The sequence below is a fragment of the Panthera uncia genome (genome assembly GCF_023721935.1).
Source record: "Panthera uncia isolate 11264 chromosome A1 unlocalized genomic scaffold, Puncia_PCG_1.0 HiC_scaffold_17, whole genome shotgun sequence".
Lineage (NCBI taxonomy): Eukaryota > Metazoa > Chordata > Mammalia > Carnivora > Felidae > Panthera > Panthera uncia.
The window spans coordinates 44,981,134-45,004,694 of record NW_026057577.1 but is presented as its reverse complement, the minus strand read 5'-3'; the positions used below and the strand labels follow the sequence as shown (position 1 = coordinate 45,004,694).

Here is a 23,561-nt window from a genome sequence, read left to right as displayed (position 1 = left end):
GTATTTCTCCCTTTTACTTCTCCACTTCAGGCAGTGTTCCCAGCAAGAGCTGCATTTCTTCCACGGCTCCAGCTCCTACCAGCTCCTACCAGCTCCTACCAGGAGATTCCAATCTCAGAGCAGCCCTGGCTCCTTAAACTCCCATAACTACCAGTGATACTATTCTCTTCTTGGTGCTGTTAATCTCTGGGTTGCCTGACCATCCTATCTTGCTTCTCAGCTCGTCCATCACAAGCAGGAGGTTGTGTAACCAATCTCCTGCACTGAATTCCTATTTTAAAAATTTAGAAAACTTTTAAAAACTTTTCCTGGCTGGACCCTAACCAGTACGTTTAGCCGGTGCTTCTGGATGTATAAAAATCACCTGGAGGGCATATCAAAATCCAGATTCTGGTCCCCACCTCCAGCGTTTCCCAGTCTGTGCATCTGGAGTGAAAGAGAAGAATGTGCATTTCCAAGAAATTTCCAGTTGATGCTGATGCTACTAAACCAGGGACCACACTATGAAAACTACAAAACAAAGAACTGGCCATCTTATGTTGGTCTGTCCCCCCTCCCTTTTTTTTTTTTTCAGTAGACAATAAAATCCAAAAAACACTCTGAAACGCAAGGAAACCCCATCCTTCTGTCTTCATATGCAAAATCAAACCTTTTAAGGCAGTTTCCTTACATTATTACAAAGCCAACAGGTTTCTTATTTATAAATTTTTTATAGCCAATAGGTTTTTTTAATAATTTTTATGTTTATTTATTTTTGAGAGAGACAGAGAGTGAACGGGAGAGGAGCAGAGAGAGACACACACACACAATCTGAAGCCTCCAGACTCTGAGCTGTCAGCACAGAGCCCCACATGGGGCTCACACTCATGGACCGCGGTATCATGACCGAGACAAAGTTGGATGCTTAACCAACTGAGCCACCCAGGCACCCCAAGGCCTGTAAGTTTCTAAGGAACTATTTTTGAAAGTAAATATAATTTTAGCTCTCAATGTATACCTTACCTAGAAATAAAATCTCAATTTTAAATATCATAACCAATCCACTGAGCTCCTCTAAGAAGATAAAATGGATTTAGATTCTTAAATTATTGGAAATAACTTAGCCAATGAAGTTTCAAATCTACAAAATAATCAATTGGCAGATGGTTCTTCTACCTTAGAAACTTAAGACTGAAAAACAGTCCTAAATAATCCACAAAGAGCAATTTAAGAACAGTGTCTTGGAACCATGGTTTAAGAATCACTACAAGGTACTCAAATTTATGGTTGGCAAAAAGTTATAATCAAATTATATAACCAAATCACAGCTAAAATGTATACCTAAGCAGAAAGAACTTCTTATGAGACCACAGGGTCCAGAAACCAGCACTAAAAGAAAAATGTGAGCTGCACATGTAATTTTGAGTTTTCTAGTAGCCACACTAAAAAAGGTAAAAACAAACAGATGAAATTAATATACATTATTGAACTCAAATACCCAAAAGATCACCATTTCAACAAATTACTGACAATATATTTCACATGCTTCCTTTAACTGTGCTGCCTTCAAAATCTGGTGCCTGCCTCACACACTTTCAGCACACCTCCGTGCATTCCAAATGTAGTCACACATGTGGCTAGCAGCTACCCCATCAGAGGACACACATATAAACAAAGTGAAATTCACTTCTCTTCACTGAATAGACTGATGCTTGATACAGTGGTTGTGTCCCAACATACTGATGTTAGCATAGCATATGAATTTTATTGTTCACAAGTTACCTGTAAATTGCATTTTTAAGAATTTAAAGCTGTAAATGTTTTGTATTGTTGTTTCAAAACTAAGCAAACATTTGCCTCCCGCGAAACAGAAATAGTTTTTAAATACTGTATTTAAAAAAAAAAAAAAAAAAAAAAAAAAAACTTCCCAAGAGAATCACACTGTAAACAGGTAAGGTAAGCTACCATCAACTGCTATTTTACTTGTGAGTCCCAAAGCCAGCAGCATCTCAATTCGCCTTTCTCTGGCTCAAGGGAAGACCTAGCAGCCACTATGGGCCTGCACTGGTCTCCACGCTAAGGAAATTTTCATCTCCTAGGCTTAACAGGGAGCTAAGTCATAACTACCAACCAAATCCCCAAAATACAGTGTCTGGTCATTTGCTGGCGGAAACTGATGTAACCTGATCACTTTATACCATTAGATAGGAGCACAGTTAACACAATGGGACTGGTAGAATTGTGATAAAATATATTTTTAATGTGATTCAAACAGCATTTTAACACTGAATTAAAACTAGAGAGGAAAAATCAGCTTGAGGTACTATGTTTAATTATTCAGGATCTATAGAAAGAGATTAGACAGATAACCTATATGCAAAATTAAAAATTTAAGGAGACTGTAAGTTTTTATTTTCAGTAAGAAACCAGAGTACATCATTTTAATGCTTTTAATTAACACACCTGATGATCAAAATAGAGTCCAACAATGGAATATTTAACAAGTCACTGAGTACACGGCAGCAGACTATAAATTATAAACATGGTGCTTTGAGAAAATCTGTACATTAGCCTTAACACTTGAAATCCACAATTTGATGCTGGTTTCCTGTAGAATCCAGTGAGGTAGGATTTTGTCAGGAGGGACTAAAACAGTACTTCTAACACTAAACAACCTCTGAGCCTCTCAATAACGGACTGTTCTGTTCCTTCACTTTTCAGAAGTGAGTTTTCTTTTGCACATAAAACTTACCATAAGCATAAATGTACTTGTGTGTATGTGCAAGAGTAGTGAGATAATTACACACCTTTGGGGCTTAAATACATCTGGTGTCACATCACACCTTAGGCATATAGTTATTTCATTTTGAACCATTCACTCTAGAGAGTAATTACTCATCCCATAACTTGGTCATAAAAAGCAGAGCTTACTCAGTGTTTCAGCAATTATATAGCATAGGTAGGTTTTTATATGGTACTTTTGTAAATCAGATAATGAAAACATATACCTTAATAAGGTAAAGTGCTAAAATTATGACAAGTTATATAGACTTACTAAGCTTTTAACTGGAGACACATCTACATAGTAAGCTGCAGTTGCTGCAGAAAGGCCCAGCTATAGAATAAAAGTTGAAGCCATATGCAGAGTTCACTACTTTGAGGAGAAGGTACAGTGGCTGCAGGAATGAGGTCACAAGAAGACAACTCTAACAACCCAGGTCTTCTAAGGAAGGATAGAGTCCTGACTATTATCTTACATTAGCCAGTCAGGTTGTGCACCTTTACACTGCCTACTCCCAAGTGAAAAATAAAGGTCTTGGCATCTCAGACTAGTGGATTCAATGGCCTCTATAAATGCCCCTTTATAGAATCTCATGGTACACACAGGAGAGAATAGGGAAAAGGGAAAGACCCTGTACGTTGCCTGGAAGGACACATCTAGCCTTTCTTAGCCTGCAACAGAGGAGAGTTCCCTCCAAACAAAAGAGGAAAAGGAAGTTTTAATGCCTGCTCTAAGAGTGAGACTAGAATTTATTAGTAAGAAAAGACTGTTCACAGCACTTCAGCAAACTGCTAAATCTCTCCATCAGTAGGGCTATTAACACAACCCACCAGCACCCGGAGCTGCCTTCACATAACAGTGCTGGTTGCACCACAGCAGCCTCACACAGCTTCTGTTATACCTCCTTCTCTTTCAAGTATCTCCCTACATACATTGCACCCAGGTCTCCCACTAAAACCAAGGAACCGAAGAAAGAGAAAACATAACTGTTTCAAGCCAAATTATTAATATCATCAAATGCTGTGAATGAAACTCTCTTTTAAAAAGCTCACAAAGAAAAAAGTCATATGCAACGGAGTTTAGTACCAGCTCCAAGAAGCAATTAGATACTATGGGTCATATACCCATTACTACTATCAAAACCTAAAAAATAAAATGTAGCAGATCCCAGAAATCATGGACCATCGTTCAAAGGTCAGGGAGCCAATTTTGCATGGTGTCACAGACCAAGAAGGTCTCTCAATGGCTTCTTTGGTGCACATACAGGAAGACAAGCTGCCTGCAGCAACACATGAAAAGAAGGTAGTACAGTGAAAAGACCCCACTTGAGAAGTAGGAGGCCTGAGTGTCCTGGTCTGGCACAGACTGGCTGAGGGCTCCTGGACATGTGACTTAGCATCTCATATCTCAGTTTCCACAGTCACGAATGAAGCGAATACGTTCTTCTCAAAGTTGTTATGACAGCTGGAGATCATGCCTGCAGAGCACTAAAACCAGTACCGAAAAAGTGGTAGATGTTCTGATGCTGCAACTACATAGAGGAGTGAACGAATACAGGTTTCAAATTAGAGTTGACCCCCTCCACCATGCCAAACAAGGTGATGAAAAAAGTTCAAGTTTGTCCAAGATCACTTTAATGGGACAAAAATACCTTTATGCAGTAGATATGCAATTGATAGGTCTTCGATGCATCATTCCAGCCTATTCCTTTTGAGTTGAACTAACATGAAGATTCCAAGATTAACATGACCAAAAAAATAGACTGGAAAAAACAGAGGTTCAAGCACAAGCAAGAATGCACAGAATAATAAACAGAAAAAAAAAAAATGCTGCATGCAGACCTGCTATGTGGCCCACAGTGACCCTGCACATGAGCTCTCTCCAGAGCCAGTGCCCTGCCCATCAAGATGAAACACAACTGCCCGTTCAAGAGAACTGACAAAAAAAGGAAACAAGAAGTGACCCACACGTGGGCAAGAGAATCTCCTGCTCTAACCGCATGCCCTACCATCTACTCAAAACCTTTGGCCGTTTGGATTTTCCCAGGTGCTACATGACAAAGTAAATTTCTCAGTCATATGAACCCACATACCAGCACAAGTGACCCTGATAAAGGAGCTTCTCAAACTTTTCTAAGAAAAGTCCCTGTAATAGCAGAGACGCATGAAAATGTACCTCTGGGGAATCTGGGAGTGGCCCAAAGCAGCCACAAACACACAACTGGGCTGTTTTTCAAACTAACACATTCTTTGTGGCATAGGTGTGGGATGGAAGGTAGATGGAACCACTGCGTTAAAGCAGTGCCTCTTCCTGGAGAGTTAGGAAAATATTTTCAAAGTAAAATATTACTTCCTTCATCCATTTATTCAACAAACTTCTGAGAGTGGAGTACGTGCAAAGGGTTGTCTAAGAACTATGGATACAAAAGTACGTACACATACATACAGACACACACATACAATCTAATGGGGGAGACAATAAAAAAAAAAATCACACGGGAAATTGTGATTATGGTTACAAAGCAGAGAAACCTTTGCCAGATTTCTCTAAGCCAAGATGACAATTAAGGCACGAACCAGGCAAAAAGAGCATTCCAAGCAGAAAAAAGAACATGGGCAAAGGCAGCTAGCAGGGCAGCTTGGAGGCAATAGAAGGGCAAGGGAGAAAATGTGCAAGAGGCAGATGAGAGTACAGGCCAGATTATGGTAAGCCTTGCACACCCTCAAACGACCTTAAGTCCTCTGCACAAAGGGAGGCCACACACGGAGCAAATGGGCAACATCATTCTGGCTGCAATACAGATTGTTAAGAGCTGATGCTTGCCTGTCCAAAGTTTAAGCTGATTCTAATACTCTTAGAAACACATGAAGTCCACTCTTACACATGTGCATATACACAAAGAAAGCAAGAATATTCTTTGAAATAAAAAATCTCTGTGGAACATATTAGAAGTGCAGAAAGGCCATTAAGTTCACTGAACAGCTAGAAAGAAAGTGGGGTAAATAGGTCACATCAGCAGAGCTTTCAAGGGCAAGACTTATGAGATACTTAAAAATAGAATTGAGGAGGGGAAAAAAAACACCCAAAATGTCAGTTCATAGTAAGCTCTTAAATTTTCACTTGAAACTATTTTTCTCAACACTTGATTTGTAAATGTTTAAATCAGGAAAAAAAGGGTAATCAACTCTTTTTATTGATTCCAGTTGCCAAAAGAAGGAAAGGTAGATCTCAGTACATAGTCATATGACCTGAGAAATTCAGAAGCATATCTGAAATGGAATGCTTTGTATCTTCTTCCATTCTCCACTTGCCTATGGTAAATATTCAGGGAAGCATTGAAACTAAACCCCAAGTCACTAGGCTAATCCATAAACTGTCCATTCTACTCATGAATATCACTGAATTGATATTAGACATTCCTCTTCCCATTTCCAAGAAATTATTCTAGAGTTCCATGTAAAGACAGAATTCATCAATCGGGTCAAAAACAAAAGAGGCGTATGACATCAAGGTCAAGGCATACTTTGTTGACCAACATATATTCTGTTTACGTGCACTAGATCAAGCAACATTTGCAATCATAATAAAATATTAATAGAGATTAATCTGCAGATAGCAAAACTTCATGTTTTAATGGTTAATGAAGCAATTTTTGAAACAATGTTTCCCCTATCTGATTACAAAATCAATACATGATTATTGCAGGGTTTTCGGGAAATAGAAAAAACCAGAAGAAAATAATAATGGAGAAAATTAGGTAAATTGGAGAAATTAGGTAAATAATGGAGAAAATTAGGTAAAATGGGAACACTGCATAACAATGTATTTTCCTCCTGTGTAACTATTCAGAATTCAAGTACTTTCATGTATTCATTTCCATGTGGGTCTCTAAACAGCCTCACGATAGAGGTGACAGAGGTATAATTATTCACATTTTGTAAGGATTCAAGGAAGCCCAGAGCCAGTAAGTGATCTGCCTAAGGGTACACAGGTAGTTAAGACAAGAGCCAGCAGAGGACTCTTGTCTCCTGATGAGTTAGGCATCCCCTCTAAGCTCATGGTCATGTGATAAGCAAATGACACAGTCACAGAAGTGGTCAACTGCCTGTACCTAAAATGAGAGTACCTCTGAACATCAATCTAAGGTAAGAAAATGTGCAAATAGAACTGTATCATTAATATAAACATGCTAAAATACTATGACATCAAATAAGGATAGGAAAATTAACATATCTCTAAATTGAAAAAAACAGTGGGGGGCAGTGAAGGCGAGACACATCAAACCAAGAGTTCGAAAATCTCTTAATTGTTTCCTTTTGAGATGACTAAAAACCCAGACAGAAATCAAATATTTCCTATCTGAAAGAGACTGAGTGGAGTCATTGATTAAGAAGACCAGGGATAGCAAAAAGGTTTCCTTCTGGTCCCAAACAACTCCTCAAACAACTTCCCTCCCTTCCTTTCTCCCTCTCCCTCTACACATACTGGAATGTGCATGTGCAATCACATAGAGTATAATTTTAAAATGATTTCTTAATTGCTCCATCCTTTGTGAACAACGAGGTATTTATACAACTACAGTAAGTGTATATTTTATAATTTGAACTGGAACACTTACAAGAGTGAAAGAGGGGACTGTTGATAATTATGCCAGGAAATGAGGCATAAACTAAGATTCAGTGGACTGGACAAATGGAAACACATGGTCACCCAATATCTGGACAACCCATCCCCCTCTCGTGAGCCAAGCATTTGGAGTACATGTTCATTAGCAAATTATTATTCAGAAAACTGCTTGGTTATCCCATTTTAGGCAAAACTGAGTCTGAAGCAAATTCTACCTCAAGAGAAAGTCATCAGCATTTTGTAGACCAGTTTATTAATAAACCATTCCTATCAATTAGCCAATGTATTTTCACAATATGTCAGACTTTGTGGGATGTTCTGAAGTCACATGTGCTTTGCAAGTTATCTGGAAAAAAAGTAAAAAAAAAAAAAACTAATTAAATTTATTTTTGCCAGTTTCTTTAAAAAATGAAATAGCAAATAAAAGGAAAAAGCAATCTCTTAATCCCTCAAAGGCATTTGTAATTGAAAGTTATTTTCTTGGGTAACTCAAAAGTACTGCTCTATACAGGAATGCTCAAATTATTTTCTGTTTAGGACTGGAATCATCAAATAAACTGCTTTTAGAACAGCTTTTTGGCCAATGTTATTAACAAGTTAACAAGCTTAAAGAAAAAGTCCCCTCAAATAAGAAAACTGAAGAAAGAAACCTTACATCTGTGAGGTTATTTCTCTCTGTAGAAATAAGCTGATAATAATAAGCCCAGTCCTAAAAATTAAACTATCTATCTTGTGGTAATATTCCTATTCAAAATGCCTCTTAAGAGATTAAGTTACAGCAATTCAGATTCAGAAAAGCAAACAGAAATTAGAACTTGGAGGGGTTTTTTTTTGTTTGTTTGTTTTGTTTTGTTTTGTTTTGGTGCAAAAAGGTGATTTTATTAAAGCATGGGGACAGGACTCATAGGCAAAAAGAGGTGCACTGGGGTCACGTTGGGTAATGGAGTTTGATTGTTTTGGTTTTTTTTTTCACCTAAGAGAATTTCATAGAGGCAATCACAAAGACTGGCATAAAATCTAAGCTTATTTCATTCAAGCAACATTTCAATGTCTACTAAGTACACTGCATGAGCACTATTACTAGTTGGCTCTCCTGAATTTAAATTTCCTAGTACCTTTTTTTTTCCATCTAGCAGATACATCTTTCACACCAAAAAGGGACTTTGTATTTAAATACTCTGGGATTCTCGTCCCAAAGAAAAAGACTAAAAATAAACAATGGGCAACTCAAAATGACTCTGTAACTGTGCACGGCAGAATATTTTTACATTTGTTTGTTGGCACTTCATATTTTCAGTCATTCGATAGCCAACTGTTGCTCCCTCTATCAAAGACACAGAAATCTGCAATCCTACAAAGGATTAGATTTTCTGATTTCTCATAAGTCATCTCTCATTTCCTCCAATATTTACATTAAGGATGAGTTCCACAGTTGTGTTCTCAAGCTTGGAAAAGGTCATGAATCAGGCCAGTGTCAGGCCCCACAACAACCTCTTGTAGATTTTCAGAAGGTCAACCTACTCTCAGTGGAAGAAAACCAGATTATTTAAATGTACCCCATTTACTATATCTTTTTAAAAAACAGCAAGACAGTTCTAGATTTCTTATGTAAGGCTTCTTAAGAATCAAGACACAATAGAATTTTCTAGATTTGTTAAATAAGGCTTCTTGAAAGAGAATCAAAGCTCTATTCTAAATGATTAAAAAGGCAAAACTAAAAAGAGAAAAATAGTTGATCCACAATTGTTAAGGATCAAAGAGGGAAAGAGCAACTCAAGGAAGTAAATTTCTTTAAACTAGCCTTTTAAAGATGCAATACAAAATACATCCATAAAACTATCATAATACAGACTACCAATATACACTGAACTTTCATAGATTACCTTCTGAATTGTTAGTATTTTTAACAGGAAGAACTAGGGGAGAGGGAAAGTTAAGTAAAAAATAAGTTTTTATATGACAACATAAATGTGCAACCCAAAGAAATATAAATTCTTGAAATAAATATTGTATATTTGAACATGGCTACTTGAAATTGTTGTGCTTTTCTGACTTTAAGCCACCACAGCTTGGCTCACCACTACCACCATTCCTTCCTAAGACCCCAACACACAAACACACACACACACACACACACACACACACACACACACACACACCCGTTTAAAAAAATACAAACCATACCTTTATATGTCAAAAAACAAATTTCACAGAGGAGCACAAGAACTCAGAAGTCTCAGGATTTACCAAAAACCAAAAACCAAGCTAAACTATGAGCTACTAAGACAAATTCAGGCTTAATATATACACTGAAGTTTTAATAAACTCATAATCACTGGCTCTTGTATCACCAATTTTTTTCTAACACATCTAAACTTATAAACTAGGAAAAAAAACTTGAAAAATCATAAATGAAACAAATTAGTATTAAAACAAATTTTTTTTAAATCTATCCATTTTAAAATAGAAGTATTTTGCCATAAACCGTTAAAATAAGAGTTTTTTAAACTTTTTCCCACTGCAATCATCCTTATTGGAAGCAAAAATGCAATACTGTTCAGTACTTTGGAATTTCCTATTTATGAAACAGCCTAGACAAAATGCTTTTTTAGTAAGTTGCTAATAGAGATTCATGAAAACTGCAAAGAAACTGCCCCAGCAAAGTTCCAATAAGGAACGTCATTTGAGCACTTTGCTCCTAAGGAGTCTAAACAGCACTAGTCAAACTACCTTCTGGGCTTTGGTTTTAATCAAGCTTGTTAGCTGACCTGGTGCAGACATCATTTACATGACTCACCTCAATAAAATATAAATTACATTAAGGATCCATAACTTAGTCACTTACACACTATCATCCAGTAAATTACAATGTTCTACACATCATATTACTGTATATAGATAGATATATAATCGATCTAGATTATCTATTATCTACACACACACACACACACACACACACGCACGCACATACCCCTACAGAGACATACATAATGTTTATGGATCAATAGTCTTTTTCTAAGACACCTTTGAAATACCTACTATAACCACTAACTGCAGAAAGAAACCAAATGGTACAACTACTACACTGCATTAGAACTCAATGTACTTGTGAGATGCCTGGGTGGCTCAGTTGGTCTATAGCTTCGGCTCAGGTCATGATCTCACGGTTTTGAGTTTGAGCCCCACGTCGGGCTCTGTGCTGACAGCTCAGAGCCTGGAGCCTGTTTCAGATTCTGTGTCTCCCTCTCTCTCTCTCTCTCTGCTCCTTCCCTGGTCGTGCTCGCTCTCTCTCTATCTCTCTCTCAAAAATAAACAAACATTAAAAAAAATTTTTTTTAAAGAATTCAATGTACTTGATAATCTATCCCCAAGACATTCTGATTATATTTCCTAATGAAATTTTTGTTTTCACCAAGTAAAAAAGTAAATTATTCTTATATCAGCAACAGCAAGCTGCCCAATTTGCTCTTATCCACAAAGAACTTGAAGATGTAAAAACGTAAATAAACTCTAAAATATCTGCCTTCTCTAAGCTATTAGATCACAAATTCACCTTTCACTAAATCCCTCACCTAAACTTCCTTATTTCACAAAAATGAATTCAGCAGAATTCATCCAATAACTGCCTTAAAGATAAAGTGAAGAAAAAAAAAATCAATCAGACTCTATTTCTAGTTATTTTGGCCAAAAATTCTGTGCTACTTTAAGAAGGACATCAGATCAATGCACTAAATGTTATCCTGCCATTCAAAAGACCTAAGTATATTACAGCATTACTACTCTTTGAATAAGGTTGAATAACCATCATCTCTGGTTCTACTCATATTCACTGTAGTCCATGGTAAATGGAAAATCATACCTAGAATAACCTCAAGCTCTTCTACGTACCACTGTGGAAAGAATATAAACAGTTCTTACCAAAGTCCCTTCCAAAGATAAAGATTCACACTCCAACATTTTTTTTTACTTTTTTCCAAAACGGCATTCAAGAAAAAATACAACTTACTTTTCATTTTGAGTGCAACTAATAACCAGGTAAGTACTGAAATCCACATGTGCATCCAAAATTTAAAACTCAGTTTGCAAAGAAAATCCACATGATACTGGGTAAATCTATACAAAGACACTGATATTCCAGAAACCTAGCTGCTCCCCATGAAAATAAACAGTAAGTTTTTTGTTTGTGAAACATATTTCTACAGTATTAACCAAACCTAAACACACACAACCGAATTAGCAAAGAGAACACTGACAGCTATAGAAAAAAACAGTACATATGTTTTTTAAAAATGCCTGATGACACCTATAATTATATAAACCAATTCGGACTCTACAACTTCAACAGCAATGGCAATTTTAAAAGATGCCCCAGGGGCACCTGGGTGGCTCAGTCGGTTAAGCGGCCGACTTCAGCTCAGGTCATGATCTCGCAGTACATGAGTTCGAGCCCCGCATCGGGCTCTGTGCTGACAGCTCAGAGCCTGGAGCCTGTTTCAGATTGTGTCTCCCTCTCTCTCTGACTCTTCCCCGTTCATGCTCCGTCTCTCTCTGTCTCAAAAATAAATAAATGTTTAAAAAAAAAATTTTTTTAAAAAGATGCCCAAGACATATTAAATAGGTCGGGCAAATTTCACACTTCTTGGTGCCACCACAAAACCAAAATTACTGAGCAGGATATAACAATGACCCGATAGTGCAATTCTTAAATCTTCCTCCTGTCTAAAATAGTTATAGTAGTATGATGACCACTGTCAAAACTCAATCTTTTCTAAAAATAAACATATATGTCCCATTTCAAAAAAGTAGAGATAAGTAGAGTATCATCGTGGAGAATATATCTGAAATTTCAGTTTGATAACCGAAAAGTTAGGTTTTTGACATTTGCCAGCAGTCCCACAACGTGCTGGCCCTGTGCCATCATGGCCCGGTGCCAGCCTGATGCAGGGCCAGGCTAAAAATAGCAGCCAAGCAGCAGCTGGAACACATAGGTCCTTGTGACCTCAGCTTTATTTCCCTAAATCAAGGGAGGTTTAAGGGGAGGAGACAACTAAAAGCAGAGAAGGAAGGGAACAGAATAAGCTCTCAGCTGGTATTTTCTACCTCTCCCAGATTTCTTGCCTTTTTTCCTACCACTCCCTCCTACTCCTCACTCCCACCACTCCATCTCCCACACTCAAGAAAGGAGGAAAGACAAGAAGGAAGTGTGGGAAGGGGAGAAAGGGAGGAAGACAGTGAAGCGCTGAAGAAGGTTCAGAGGCTCCGCCACCTCCTACTCTCAGGTTTCTCTCACTTGATTCTACCATCATCACAAACCAGCCACTGGTCATTTATTTCAGTCCTCAGGTTTACCATGGTCTAGAGAAAGTAGAAGAAAAAAAACACATAGGTGACTGGCAGGGAAGGGGTGGCCTAAAAGACAGTGTGAAGAGTACAAAATCAGAAGTGTCAAGAAGTGCTAAGAAAGCAAAGTCCTAAAGAAAGAATGCAAATGTATAAAAAAAGATGCTCCTTCACATACACCAATAAGATTACAAATTTCTGGTATTTGAATTTTAGGGGCTTATATTATGACAAATATTTATGAAAACCATGACCATCTTGTCTGTGGAAATTGGTTAATATCAAGCTATAGCAGGAGCAAAGGTTGAGTATAACTTCGGCAGGCCGTCACCAAGAAAGATTAACACAACACGAGAAGAGGCTCCAGGCTCTGCCCATACACTGAAATTATAAAACATCAATATTTCATTTATAAAAATGCTGGTCACTGTTAGCAAATATTTAACAGGTACAATGTGGCACATATAGCATTCTAAATTGTACTGATCTAATTAAGAGAATTTAAATCTTGCTTTTGTGGACTCACTCTACATGCTACCTTCCTATGCTTATTTTCAGTATAATATCTTCCATCATTAGAGATCTGACACCAATTAACAATAAAAAATGCATTAAGTAAACAGGGAGACTGGTAAATAAGGCAGGACCAGGCAGTGAGTCACCTGAATTTAAGCACATTAATTCGCTAAATGAGCTTCCAATTTATCTGATCACTTTATTCAGTTAGTACCAGTTTAAATGTACTGACAGGTCCTACTGCATCCTTCAAATTAACATCTTTCCAATGAACTCTCTGCCTCTCAAAGAATATGAAATCTTTTTACCAGCCACAAGAAATAATGATTTTTAATCAAAACATTTAAAAGGGGCCTTAAAATGAGATAAATACAGAATTTCTAAAATTTACCTTGAAAGATTACCTTTGCCTCATATATACCACATTTAGATCTAACCTACAAGTTAATTCCTCTTTCAAAAGTTAAAAATGGAGGGTGCCTGGGTGGCTCAGTCGGTTCAGCCACCAACTCTTGATTTCAGCTCAGGTCATGATCTCACAGTTTGTGGGACTGATCCCCACACTGGCCACAGAGCCTGCTTGGGGTTCTCTCTCTCTCTCTCTCTCTCTCTCTCTCTCTCTCTCTCTGTCTCCCCCCACCCCACCCCCGGGGTCCCCCACTCATGTTGCACGCATGCTCTCTCTCCCTCTCTCAAAATAAATAAACTTTTAAAAAAAGTTAAAAAATGCCCAATGGAAGATGATCAAAATCACCCCACACAACCATCTTCCAAAGCTGAAATTCATTCATAAGAGGAATTTGTGAAATGCAGTTTTTCAAGTCAAATTCTAAAATACATGTTAAAATTCATAGCTTTGGGCACCTGGGTGGCTCAGATGGTGAGGGGTCCGACTTCGGCTCAGGTCCCGCTCTCATGGTTCCATTCGTTCATGAGTCAGAGACCTGCACTGGGCTCACTGCTGTCAGCACAGCACAAAGCCCACTTCGAATCCTCTGTCCTCCTCTCTCTCTCTCTTTGCCCCTCCACCAATGGTGCTCTCTCTCTCAAAAATAAATATTTTTTTTCAAAAATCATAGAGTTGTGGGAGCCTGGGTGACTCAGTCGGTTGAGCATCCAGCTCTTGATTTTTGGCTGTCATAATTTCATGATTCATGCATTCAAACTCCACATCGGGTTCTGCACTAATGGTACAATGCCTGTTCCAGATTCTCTCTCTCCCACCCTCAATCTGCCCCTCCCCCACTCGCACTCACTTTCTCTGTCTCAAAATAAAATAAACCTTAAAAAAAAATCACAGTTGTGATAATTTAAAATTCTGGCCACCATGAAAATCACTCTATAAAGTAGAAAAGACTATAATAGATCTAAAGATGAACCCTCTAGAATAGTTAATGATGATGCATCATGGGCATTAAAAATTTTTTAATTTTTTTTTAATGTTTACTTATTTTTGAGAGAGAGACAGAGTGTGAGTGGGGAGGGGCAGAAAGGGAGGGAGACACAGAATCCGAAGCAGGCTCCAGTCTCTGAGCTGTCAGCACAGAGCTGGAGACAGGGCTCGAACCCACCAACCATAAGATCATGACCTGAGCCTAAGTCAGACCAACTAACTGGCCCAACTAACTGAGCCACCCAGGCGCCCCTCGTGGGCAGTATTACTTAGAGGGTAAGAGTACCACCCAGAGAGGCTGTGTCTGGCTCAGTAATGTACCAGTCTGTGTAAATGGGCAAAGTCACTTTCATTTTTTTCCAATACTTCAGTTTCCTCATCTGTAAAATGAGAATGATAAAAGTACCTACCTCATAGGACTGTTAAGAAATATAAAGTGCTTGGAGCCGTATCTGGCACAAGGTTAAGGGTATGAAAGTGTTAACTACGATTATTAGTTAGTAAATGTTGTTGCAGTAATATTAAAAAGCTCACCGTAAATCATGCTTCCTTCGATAAAGAAAAGCCACCCAAACAAGAGGTCTTTAGGAATTAGAGAGGTTACTAAAGTTCTGAGACCACATCAATTACATGAAAGATCCCATACATCTAGGGACTGTTTATATACTATTTACTGGCATGAGGGTAGGGGATTCTGACAAAAACACTGGAAAAGCCTACAAAAATAAGTCAAATGTAGACACTGGTTAAGTTTTCACAAATGTACTAAATTCAGAGCAGCCAAATTTCTTACTGGGTATTAACTTCTCTTGTTCTGCACAAGCATTTTAAACATTTAGTAAATTCTTTATTACATAGGTGTACAGGTATAGGAGTGCATTCATGTATATTCACACAACTGTAATGTAGTTTCATACAGTTAAAAGTCTAACTTCTTCAGAACTTTGGTCTCACCCTACAACCTCTACAATTTCCAAATGTCTACAAATATTTTCACACTAGCATGTATTCAGCAAGCTACAATCATTGCTTAACTGAAGCCATTAGATTTCCACCAGAAACTGAAATGCTATCTAGAAATACTTTTAGAACATTCAGTAAAATGTTAGCCAAATAATCTCTCCAACACTCCAATCATTTTACATTCAAGAATATGCCTGGCCTGGGGCATGTGGGGTGGCTCAGTCGGTTAAGCGTCTGACTCTGGATTTTGGCGCAGGTCATGATTTCAGGGTTTGTAAATTCGAGCCCTGCATGTGCCTCTGCACTGATAGCCTGCTTGGGATTCTCTCTCTCTCCTTCTCCAACTCTCTCTCTGCCCCTCCCTCACTCACGCTCACCCATGCTCTCTCTCTCCCTCTCTCTCTCAAAAATACTTACTTTTGAAAGAAAGAGTAGTTCAAGCGAGGGAGGGCAGAGAGAGAGAGCGGGACAAAGGATCCAAAGCATGGGGATCAAACCCATGAACTGTGAGATCATGACCTGAACTGAAGTCAGCCGATCAATCGACTGAGCCACCCAGGTGCCTCAAATAAATAAGCTCAAAAAAAAAAAAAAAAAAAAAGACTTGTCCTGGAGCCTGGAGCCTGGCTGGCTTAGTCAGTGGAGCATGCAACTCTTGATGCCAGGGTTGTGGATTCAAGCCCCACAGTGGGTGTGGAGATAACTTAAAAAGAAAAAAAAAAAAAATCTTTAAAAAAAATAAAAAGAATACGCAGAGTTCTGGGGGTTTGTGGAATTCACCAAACATCTCCAGCAAATTAACAGGCAGACTGAAGGGAGGAAAAACAGAAATTCAACATTTAACTTTGCAATTTATTACCCCTCTCTGGACAAACTACTCAACATGTCTGCGCCTCAGCTCTACAAGTAGATAATAACTATCATACAAACGCATTTTGTAAAAACAAAATGCTTCTCATCTGTTAGCATATTTTAAGAAGAAACAGCACAATGTATCTATACACAGGGTCACTGAAATATGCTTCGGGTAATGATACCCAAATGACACTGAGTTCATCTCCTTTTATGTGCACTTGTGAACATCAAATTAGTTACAAATACGTAAGTAAATATATGTAAATATATACAATACATATTAACTGACCCGAATCTAATTATCACTGAGGAATCCCACAAATATAAATCACTTAGCACACCCTTACCAAAGTCCACTTACTATTTGCTGAAAGTCAATCTTTAAATTTCAAATGAAAACCAGATTTTGCACTGCTTTCTCTCTAAAGCTTACTTTAACTACCTTTTCTAGATGAGAAAAATAAAAGGAAGCATCCTATTTTTAAAGAACTAAAAACCATGTTTAAAGCATATTCTTAGCAGAACACATGGCACTGAAAGCAAAAACTGCAAAGATGGGGGTTTTTTTCCTAAGCTTATTTATTTATTTTTGAGAGAGACAGAGAGAGACACAGAGCACAGGTGGGGAAGGGGCAGAGAAAGAAGGAGACACAGAATCCGAAGCAGACTCCAGGCTTTGAGCTATCAGCGGGGAGCCCCAATGCCGGGCTTGAACTTACCAAACTCACCAAACTTACAAATGCCAGATCATGACCTGAGCTCAAGTCAGATGCCCAACCAACTGAGCCACCCAGGTGCCCCTGCAAAGATATGTTTTTTAAACCAACATACTTTATTTGTGAGACTGGCTAGGACTAAGAAACTAGAGTCTCCTTTCATGAGACAAGACTATGTAGTATTTTTCTCCAAATTACCACTTGAGACTGATTTTTCAAAAGGAGATGGAGAGTCTTCCTATCCACTTAAAGGAAACTGTTTATGTTTTCTAATTTACTGTAATCCCCAAATATTTACACATGTCAAAAAATTAATAAACCAAGAAAATTAAATTAGTTTTTTTTTGTTGTGAAAAAGCACTGGTCTTGAGATTACACAATAATTTGAAAGATAACTAAAAATGGTTTTGTGAGTCCCACATAGTTTATTGTCACCTAAAAAACAGTTGCCTATAATCTGCTTTGTTTCTAAGATGTTTATAGTTAACTATGATCTTCTTTCTTTTCTAGGATATTTGTCCCCTTAAATATAACAGTTGAAGGTCAACAACAGTTCAAGTTTAATGACCACCCCTATAAAAACTGCTAACACCACAGGAGTTTTGTTTAATTTTATGTGTATGTAACAAAGCTTCTTAAAGGTACCAAATTCATTTTGAAGTATTAAAGAAAAACGGTTTTCTAACACAAAAACAGAGCATGTAAGCATGTGGAATTACTACAGACCCAATTGTGTAACTTTTAAAAGGGGTTGCTTTCTTAAAAGACAACATTGGTATTCTTCCATTGCCATCCTTTTCACTGAACATACTGCCCACTGAAATCAAACATTAACTAAACCCTTAATATGAGTGTGACCAGAAAAGATGTGCTGGCCTGCTCATGAAACACAAATGAAACATTTAGAGTTAGAATTGATGGCAATTGATTACCCATTGTGAAAAGAAAAGAGGCCCAGGATAAACATCTTAAAAATCGGCCAGAACATACTTAAGACAATAATGACTTGAGTTGGTCAATTAATTGCAATAATTCTTCTATTAAAGGACATGTTCCACAGTCATCCTGATGTTTCTAAAAGGAAAGGCATCAAAGTCTTTACAGAAAGGACGAAATTCAATGCACAGTTGAAATAAAATAATGGGGATGGCCTTTTCCTCCTCACCCCAAGGGTGTACTCAGAATACAACTAACTGTATGGCAAGAAATTAAAGCCTGAAGCAATAGTAAAAATGTTTGCTTAATTCAGATCTGCAATTCACCTTCCATCTTATTGAAATCTTTTGGCTACAAGTATTGTTGTTTCCTGAACACTTTAGATTTCCTCACTGGACCAATACTAGCCACCAGAGATGGAAATTCCAAGATTTCCCCACATATAATTGAAAAAATTGAAATTTTAACCTTCCTCAGAACAATGCTGAGCACATACTAAGTACTCAGATACTTTCAAAAATCAATTGTAAGCAAATCAAACATTTTAACTGGCACAGAATAAAAGAAGACATATGCAACTAGTTTCAAACTTTGTTTTGTGTACTTTTTCATTAATCAAAAGGAAGAAAACATAGGATCTAATTTTTAAATGTTCTATATTATCACTTCCCTCTTGAAAATGCTTTCAATGAAATATACTATCAACAGTAAACAAAACATCCCATTCTGAAAGTGTACCCAGAATCATACTTTCATATAACAATCTCTGGTCTATAAAGAAAACCAAAACACTCAAAGAAATGCCCACAAATTAGCCTTAAATAAAGTGACTAAAAATTTTATCCAACCTAATTCTAAAACAGATTCCCTTTTACTGCCTTGCCACTCCCTAAAACAAGAAATTTTAAGTTATGAATCTAAAAAGTCCATAAAAAAATGTTTACCAAAGTGTTAACAGAATTCCGGGGAATATTCCTTTCTCCGAAAAGTAACCAGCAAAACAAAACAAAACAGAACAAACAAAAAAAAGCAACTCCTTTTAAAATTTATCTTCTTCCTGCCCATACTAAAGGCAAGATCCCAGTTTTGTTTAAATACTTATTTTAAACTGATTAGTCACAAATTAAGCAAACTTGTTTGTTTCAATACAAAATCAAATGTATACCAATTTTCCGAAAGAGGACACACACACACCGCAAAACAAACAAAAAATTGAAAAACACAAGATAATTTTTCTAAGACTTTTTAATTACAAAAATGAGCGCTTCTGATCTTAGAAAAATCCAACCATAAGACAATCATAAAATGAAAAGTAACCCCCCCCAAAAGTACACCCATCCACTTGACTGCCCTTTTCCAAAGATAACCACTATTCAGTGGTTGCTTGTGTAGCCTTCCAGAAATTTTTATGCATCTGTAAGTCTATCTTTTTTGTTTTAAACAGAAATTACAGCCTACTGTATGAAGAGCTGACTTGTTTTTAAATAAAATATTCTGGTCACCTTTTCTTATCAGTATATATATTTATCTCTCTCTCTGTTTTTCACGGTTGCGTAGAATTCCATAGAGTACTTCTTAACCAGTTCCCTTCAGATGGAAATTTCCACAGACTCCAGCTTTTCAGTATTACAGATACTGCAATGAGCATTGCTCAACGTACAGAACATCTTTGTGCATGAATATCAATGAATGTAGAAAATAAATTCCTAGAAATGACATAAAAAGACAGAGCCAAGGAACCAGGGAGGCAGCATCTTCTCCCACCTCCTCAGCCAATTCTGGGTGCTATCTACCCATCTTTTTTGTCTTCACCGATGTGGCAGAAGAACGTGGCCTGTCACCTTTACTAACAACAAGAGTGAAGACAAATTGATCATTTACATTTCTTTGTGAAATGTGTTGCCCGTGTTTTAACTAAATTATTCATCCCTCCCTTTTATTTTTTAAACTAATTTTTCAGAGTTCTCGTTAGCCTCCAACATGCTGCAAATATTTGCCCCAGTTAGCTGCTTAACTTCATTTATCACGTTTTCAGTCTTCCAGAAATTTTTAGGTTTTTTTATCCAATTAAATTTGTCTGTCTTTTAATTCAAGTTATTTGTCCTTAAAATTTGAGTTTCAGGTCATAATAAGAAAGCTCTCTTTCCCAGGCAAAACTTTGGGGAAATTTTTTTACATGCCTTCTAAATTATTACTTCAGTGGTGTCGATAATATTTACATACAAGTACCTTCAGCAATGACTCTCTCTTGATATAATATCAATCAATAAAAAATTAGCGAACTACACTTTCTCCAAAACTTCCAATAATTAACTGATGGACAGTTCTGCACCAATTAAATACCATTTACAACTATTACAACTACTACATCAAAGACTTAATTTTTTTCCCTTTAAATTTCTTCTTAAAATAGGAGTTTAAAAATAACTAATAAACATGTTTAATTTCTGATAAGTCCCAATTCATTGACCCTCAATACTTAAAAAAATCTTCAACAGTGTCAAACAACTAGATTTTCCCTGCTGCATCTATAATTTAGTCATCTCTACAAAAGTCAGTGAATACTTCCTGTACAAACAAACTTGTAATTTTGGAATACCAGAATATTGCTTATGGTTCTATCATGGTATATGGTGTTATTTTCCATGTCACGTTCTGAAGCAAAAATGACTTCTACCTCATATCGAAAAATTATAAAATAAGTCTCTTGTGTTAGTATACCAATTCAAACCACCACTTAAAGCTAAGTTAGATGGTTAATCTAGCCATTCTCTCTGTTCTTCATCAAGGAAAAGAAATCCTGGTCCTGAGTTTTCTATCTCACAGAGCCAGCTGCCAGGCATTTAACAGCCTTCCATCTCATAAGCTGACTGGCACAACAAGTAATACAACTTGGAAGTTAAGGAAACTGGCACAACTCAGAGGGGAAAAAAGAATATTTTCCACAATTTGTACAGCACTTGTTTAGCACGTATGTAAGTGTTTCCGAAAGGGTGGTCAACTCTTCAAGCTATGCAAACAGCATCATACGATTTCATATCAACTACTGCCAACTCCATTCAGTGGCCTCCCTCCCCTTTGGGGACTATTCAAAAAGTTACTATTTTCTTTTACAACTCACCCAGGCCTCTTCACTGATGAAAGCAGGCAAAGCCCACGCTGTGTGTCTGTCTCCTAGAGAAGATTGCATCTTTTATTTATCGCCCCTTGGCTTTATTTTCACAGTGAATTCCTGGCTTAAATGCAATCAGCCAAGAAACCCTCCCTATGTGCTCTCCTGTCATTCCTCATTGCTTGCAAGCAGAGTCAAGCACAGAAGGGGGAAAAAAAAAAAAACAACACTCAACATTGCCAGCCAAGCCATAAAAATTCCCAAACTCTAGTTTGGTTATACTGAGAAACCGTGGATGTGCTTCAATCCGTTTCAACCCAGCAGGAAACAAGGGGGGAGGGGGGGGGTGTAAAAAAAAAAAAAAAAAAGGAGGTATAACTTTAAAGAATGCTAATTAGATTTTTTTTTTTTTTTTTTAAGAAGGATGGATAGCCTCAAAAGTTAAATCTCCTCTAGACATAAGGAGAAGATACCGAACCTAGAAAAGACAACACTGGGGGATGCCTTTGGAAATAAATGACCATGCAGAAAATCACGTTTGCAGACTGCATTAGAATTCAAATTAACTAAAGAGAATTAAAATAAATCTTAATTCTCTTTTGCGGCCCCTATCCAGACCCCCACCCGACTCCCAAAGAGAAGGATAAAAGAACGGACTATGGAAAGAAAGATTAAAAATCAGAGACAGCGATGCTTCCAACCCTCTCCCCATTCATTAGGTACCATGTTCACCACCACAATACTATTTAAAGTAGACAGCAATGCCGGGGGGGGGGGGGGGGGGGGGGCAAAAAAACGGCCTTGTAAAAAAGGGGAAAAAAAGGGGGGGGGGGGGGGAGTTTCATTATAGCATTGTTCTTTTCACTCCATCCCAAACATCCCCATCCTACGGCTGAAAAAGATATCTGGCCAGAAAAAAAACATTGGGGGTACGGAGTGAAGATAGGGAAAGCTTTTAAACTCGGTATTTGAGAAAACTCTCATGGTCTGTCAGAGAAAAGGAGGGCTGTGCAGCTTTAAATCACAAGTCCTGCTCGCCTTTGTCAAATATCTTCTACTTTACAAGCTCTGAAAAGAAATAAAGAGACTCTTTTGTTTGGGTCTCCCTTTTCGGAGGATGACAGAGAACTGAAAGGGGCACAAATAAACCTGAAAACGAGAACAAAGTGCGGGGTCGCGCCCGGCTGCCAGGCGGCCGCGCCTGGAGGGACGCTGCGCGGCCGCGGAGCCCCTCTGCCTCGCGCTCCTGCCGCCGCCGGCTGCGAGCGCAAAGCCCGTAACTGCTCACCGCGGCTCGCCCCGCGCACGGCCACCGGCCACCCAGCGCCAACCAAACTCCGGCGGCAGAGGCCCCGGGGCACCGCCGGGCCCGACAGGAAAGGGAAGCGCAAGCCGTTCCTTCCCCGGCTCGCGCCCATGGACTCGGGGACGCCCTCGGGGGGAGAGGTCTCTGAGGAGAGGGAGTCCAGCCCGCCGCCCCCCTCCCTCCTGCGCACCAACTAGGCAGGGGAGGCGCGGGGGGGAAAAGACACATTTAAATCCCCGGGCCGCCGGCGGAGCTCGCCCGGGCCAAACCAGACGCCGCAACGACCCCGGAGCGCCACGGCCGCCAGCCCGTCGGAGCCCCGAAAGGAGCGGCACCCGAGAGGCATTAAAATGTAGTCCCCACCCCTCCAATAGAGGGGGCGGGGAGGGGAAAAGAGGAGAAAGAAAAAGGAGCGAACGGCAGACAAGGAGAGAGAGCAGGGTGAACGCGGAGGGCGGCCCGGCCGCCGGCTCGGCCCCGGCCGGCATTGTCTGTGCGGCCCGCGCCCCCTCCCCCGCCCCGCACGGCCCCGCCACACACACCCTTCGCCGGAGCCCGGCCGTCCGCCTCCGCCTTTGTCCACAACCACCCCCCAAAAAAGGGCGAGCAGCCCTCCGGGACGTGCTCCCCGGGAGAAGGGTGGGGAACGGAGCGGGCCGGGGGCACCCGACACCCACCCCGCCAACCCCGCCGCGGGGCGAGTCCTGCTGATTCATTTCCCACTCGCGCTGGCCCGTCCGGGGAAACGGGGGCGGGGAGGGGCGAGAAGGAAATGGGCGCTCCGCTCGAGAGGACGGTCCGGGCCGGTGAGGGCATCGGGAGGGGGTGCGGACGCGCGCCCAATTGAGGGGCTGCCGGAGGAGAGGGGGCGGGCGCCCCCCGAGGGACTGACGGACGGACAGACGGCTCCGCGGCTGCCCCGTGACTCACCGACTTGCAGGACGTTGTCGACGCAGCCGCTCTCCAGCAGCGCGATGCCCCGGCGGAAGGGCAGCCGTGTCTCGTCGCCGCCGTCCGCCGCCCCGGCGGCCCCCACC

General features: G+C 39.4%; 1 protein-coding gene and 1 long non-coding RNA gene across 2 annotated transcripts in view; both read right to left on the bottom strand.

The window, feature by feature from the left end:
* The window catches only part of LOC125935665 (uncharacterized), a 32,566-nt gene extending 10,574 nt beyond the window's left edge, over window positions 1-21,992 (bottom strand). Inside the window, exon 1 of the long non-coding RNA XR_007461744.1 lies at window positions 365-21,992. This is a non-coding gene — a long non-coding RNA (uncharacterized LOC125935665). The remainder of the gene's footprint in view (window positions 1-364) is intronic.
* The window catches only part of ZSWIM6 (zinc finger SWIM-type containing 6), a 198,593-nt gene that overhangs the window by 174,167 nt on the left and 865 nt on the right, over window positions 1-23,561 (bottom strand). Inside the window, exon 2 of the mRNA XM_049649510.1 lies at window positions 23,455-23,556. Coding sequence (XP_049505467.1) covers window positions 23,455-23,556 — 102 coding nt within the window. The remainder of the gene's footprint in view (window positions 1-23,454; window positions 23,557-23,561) is intronic.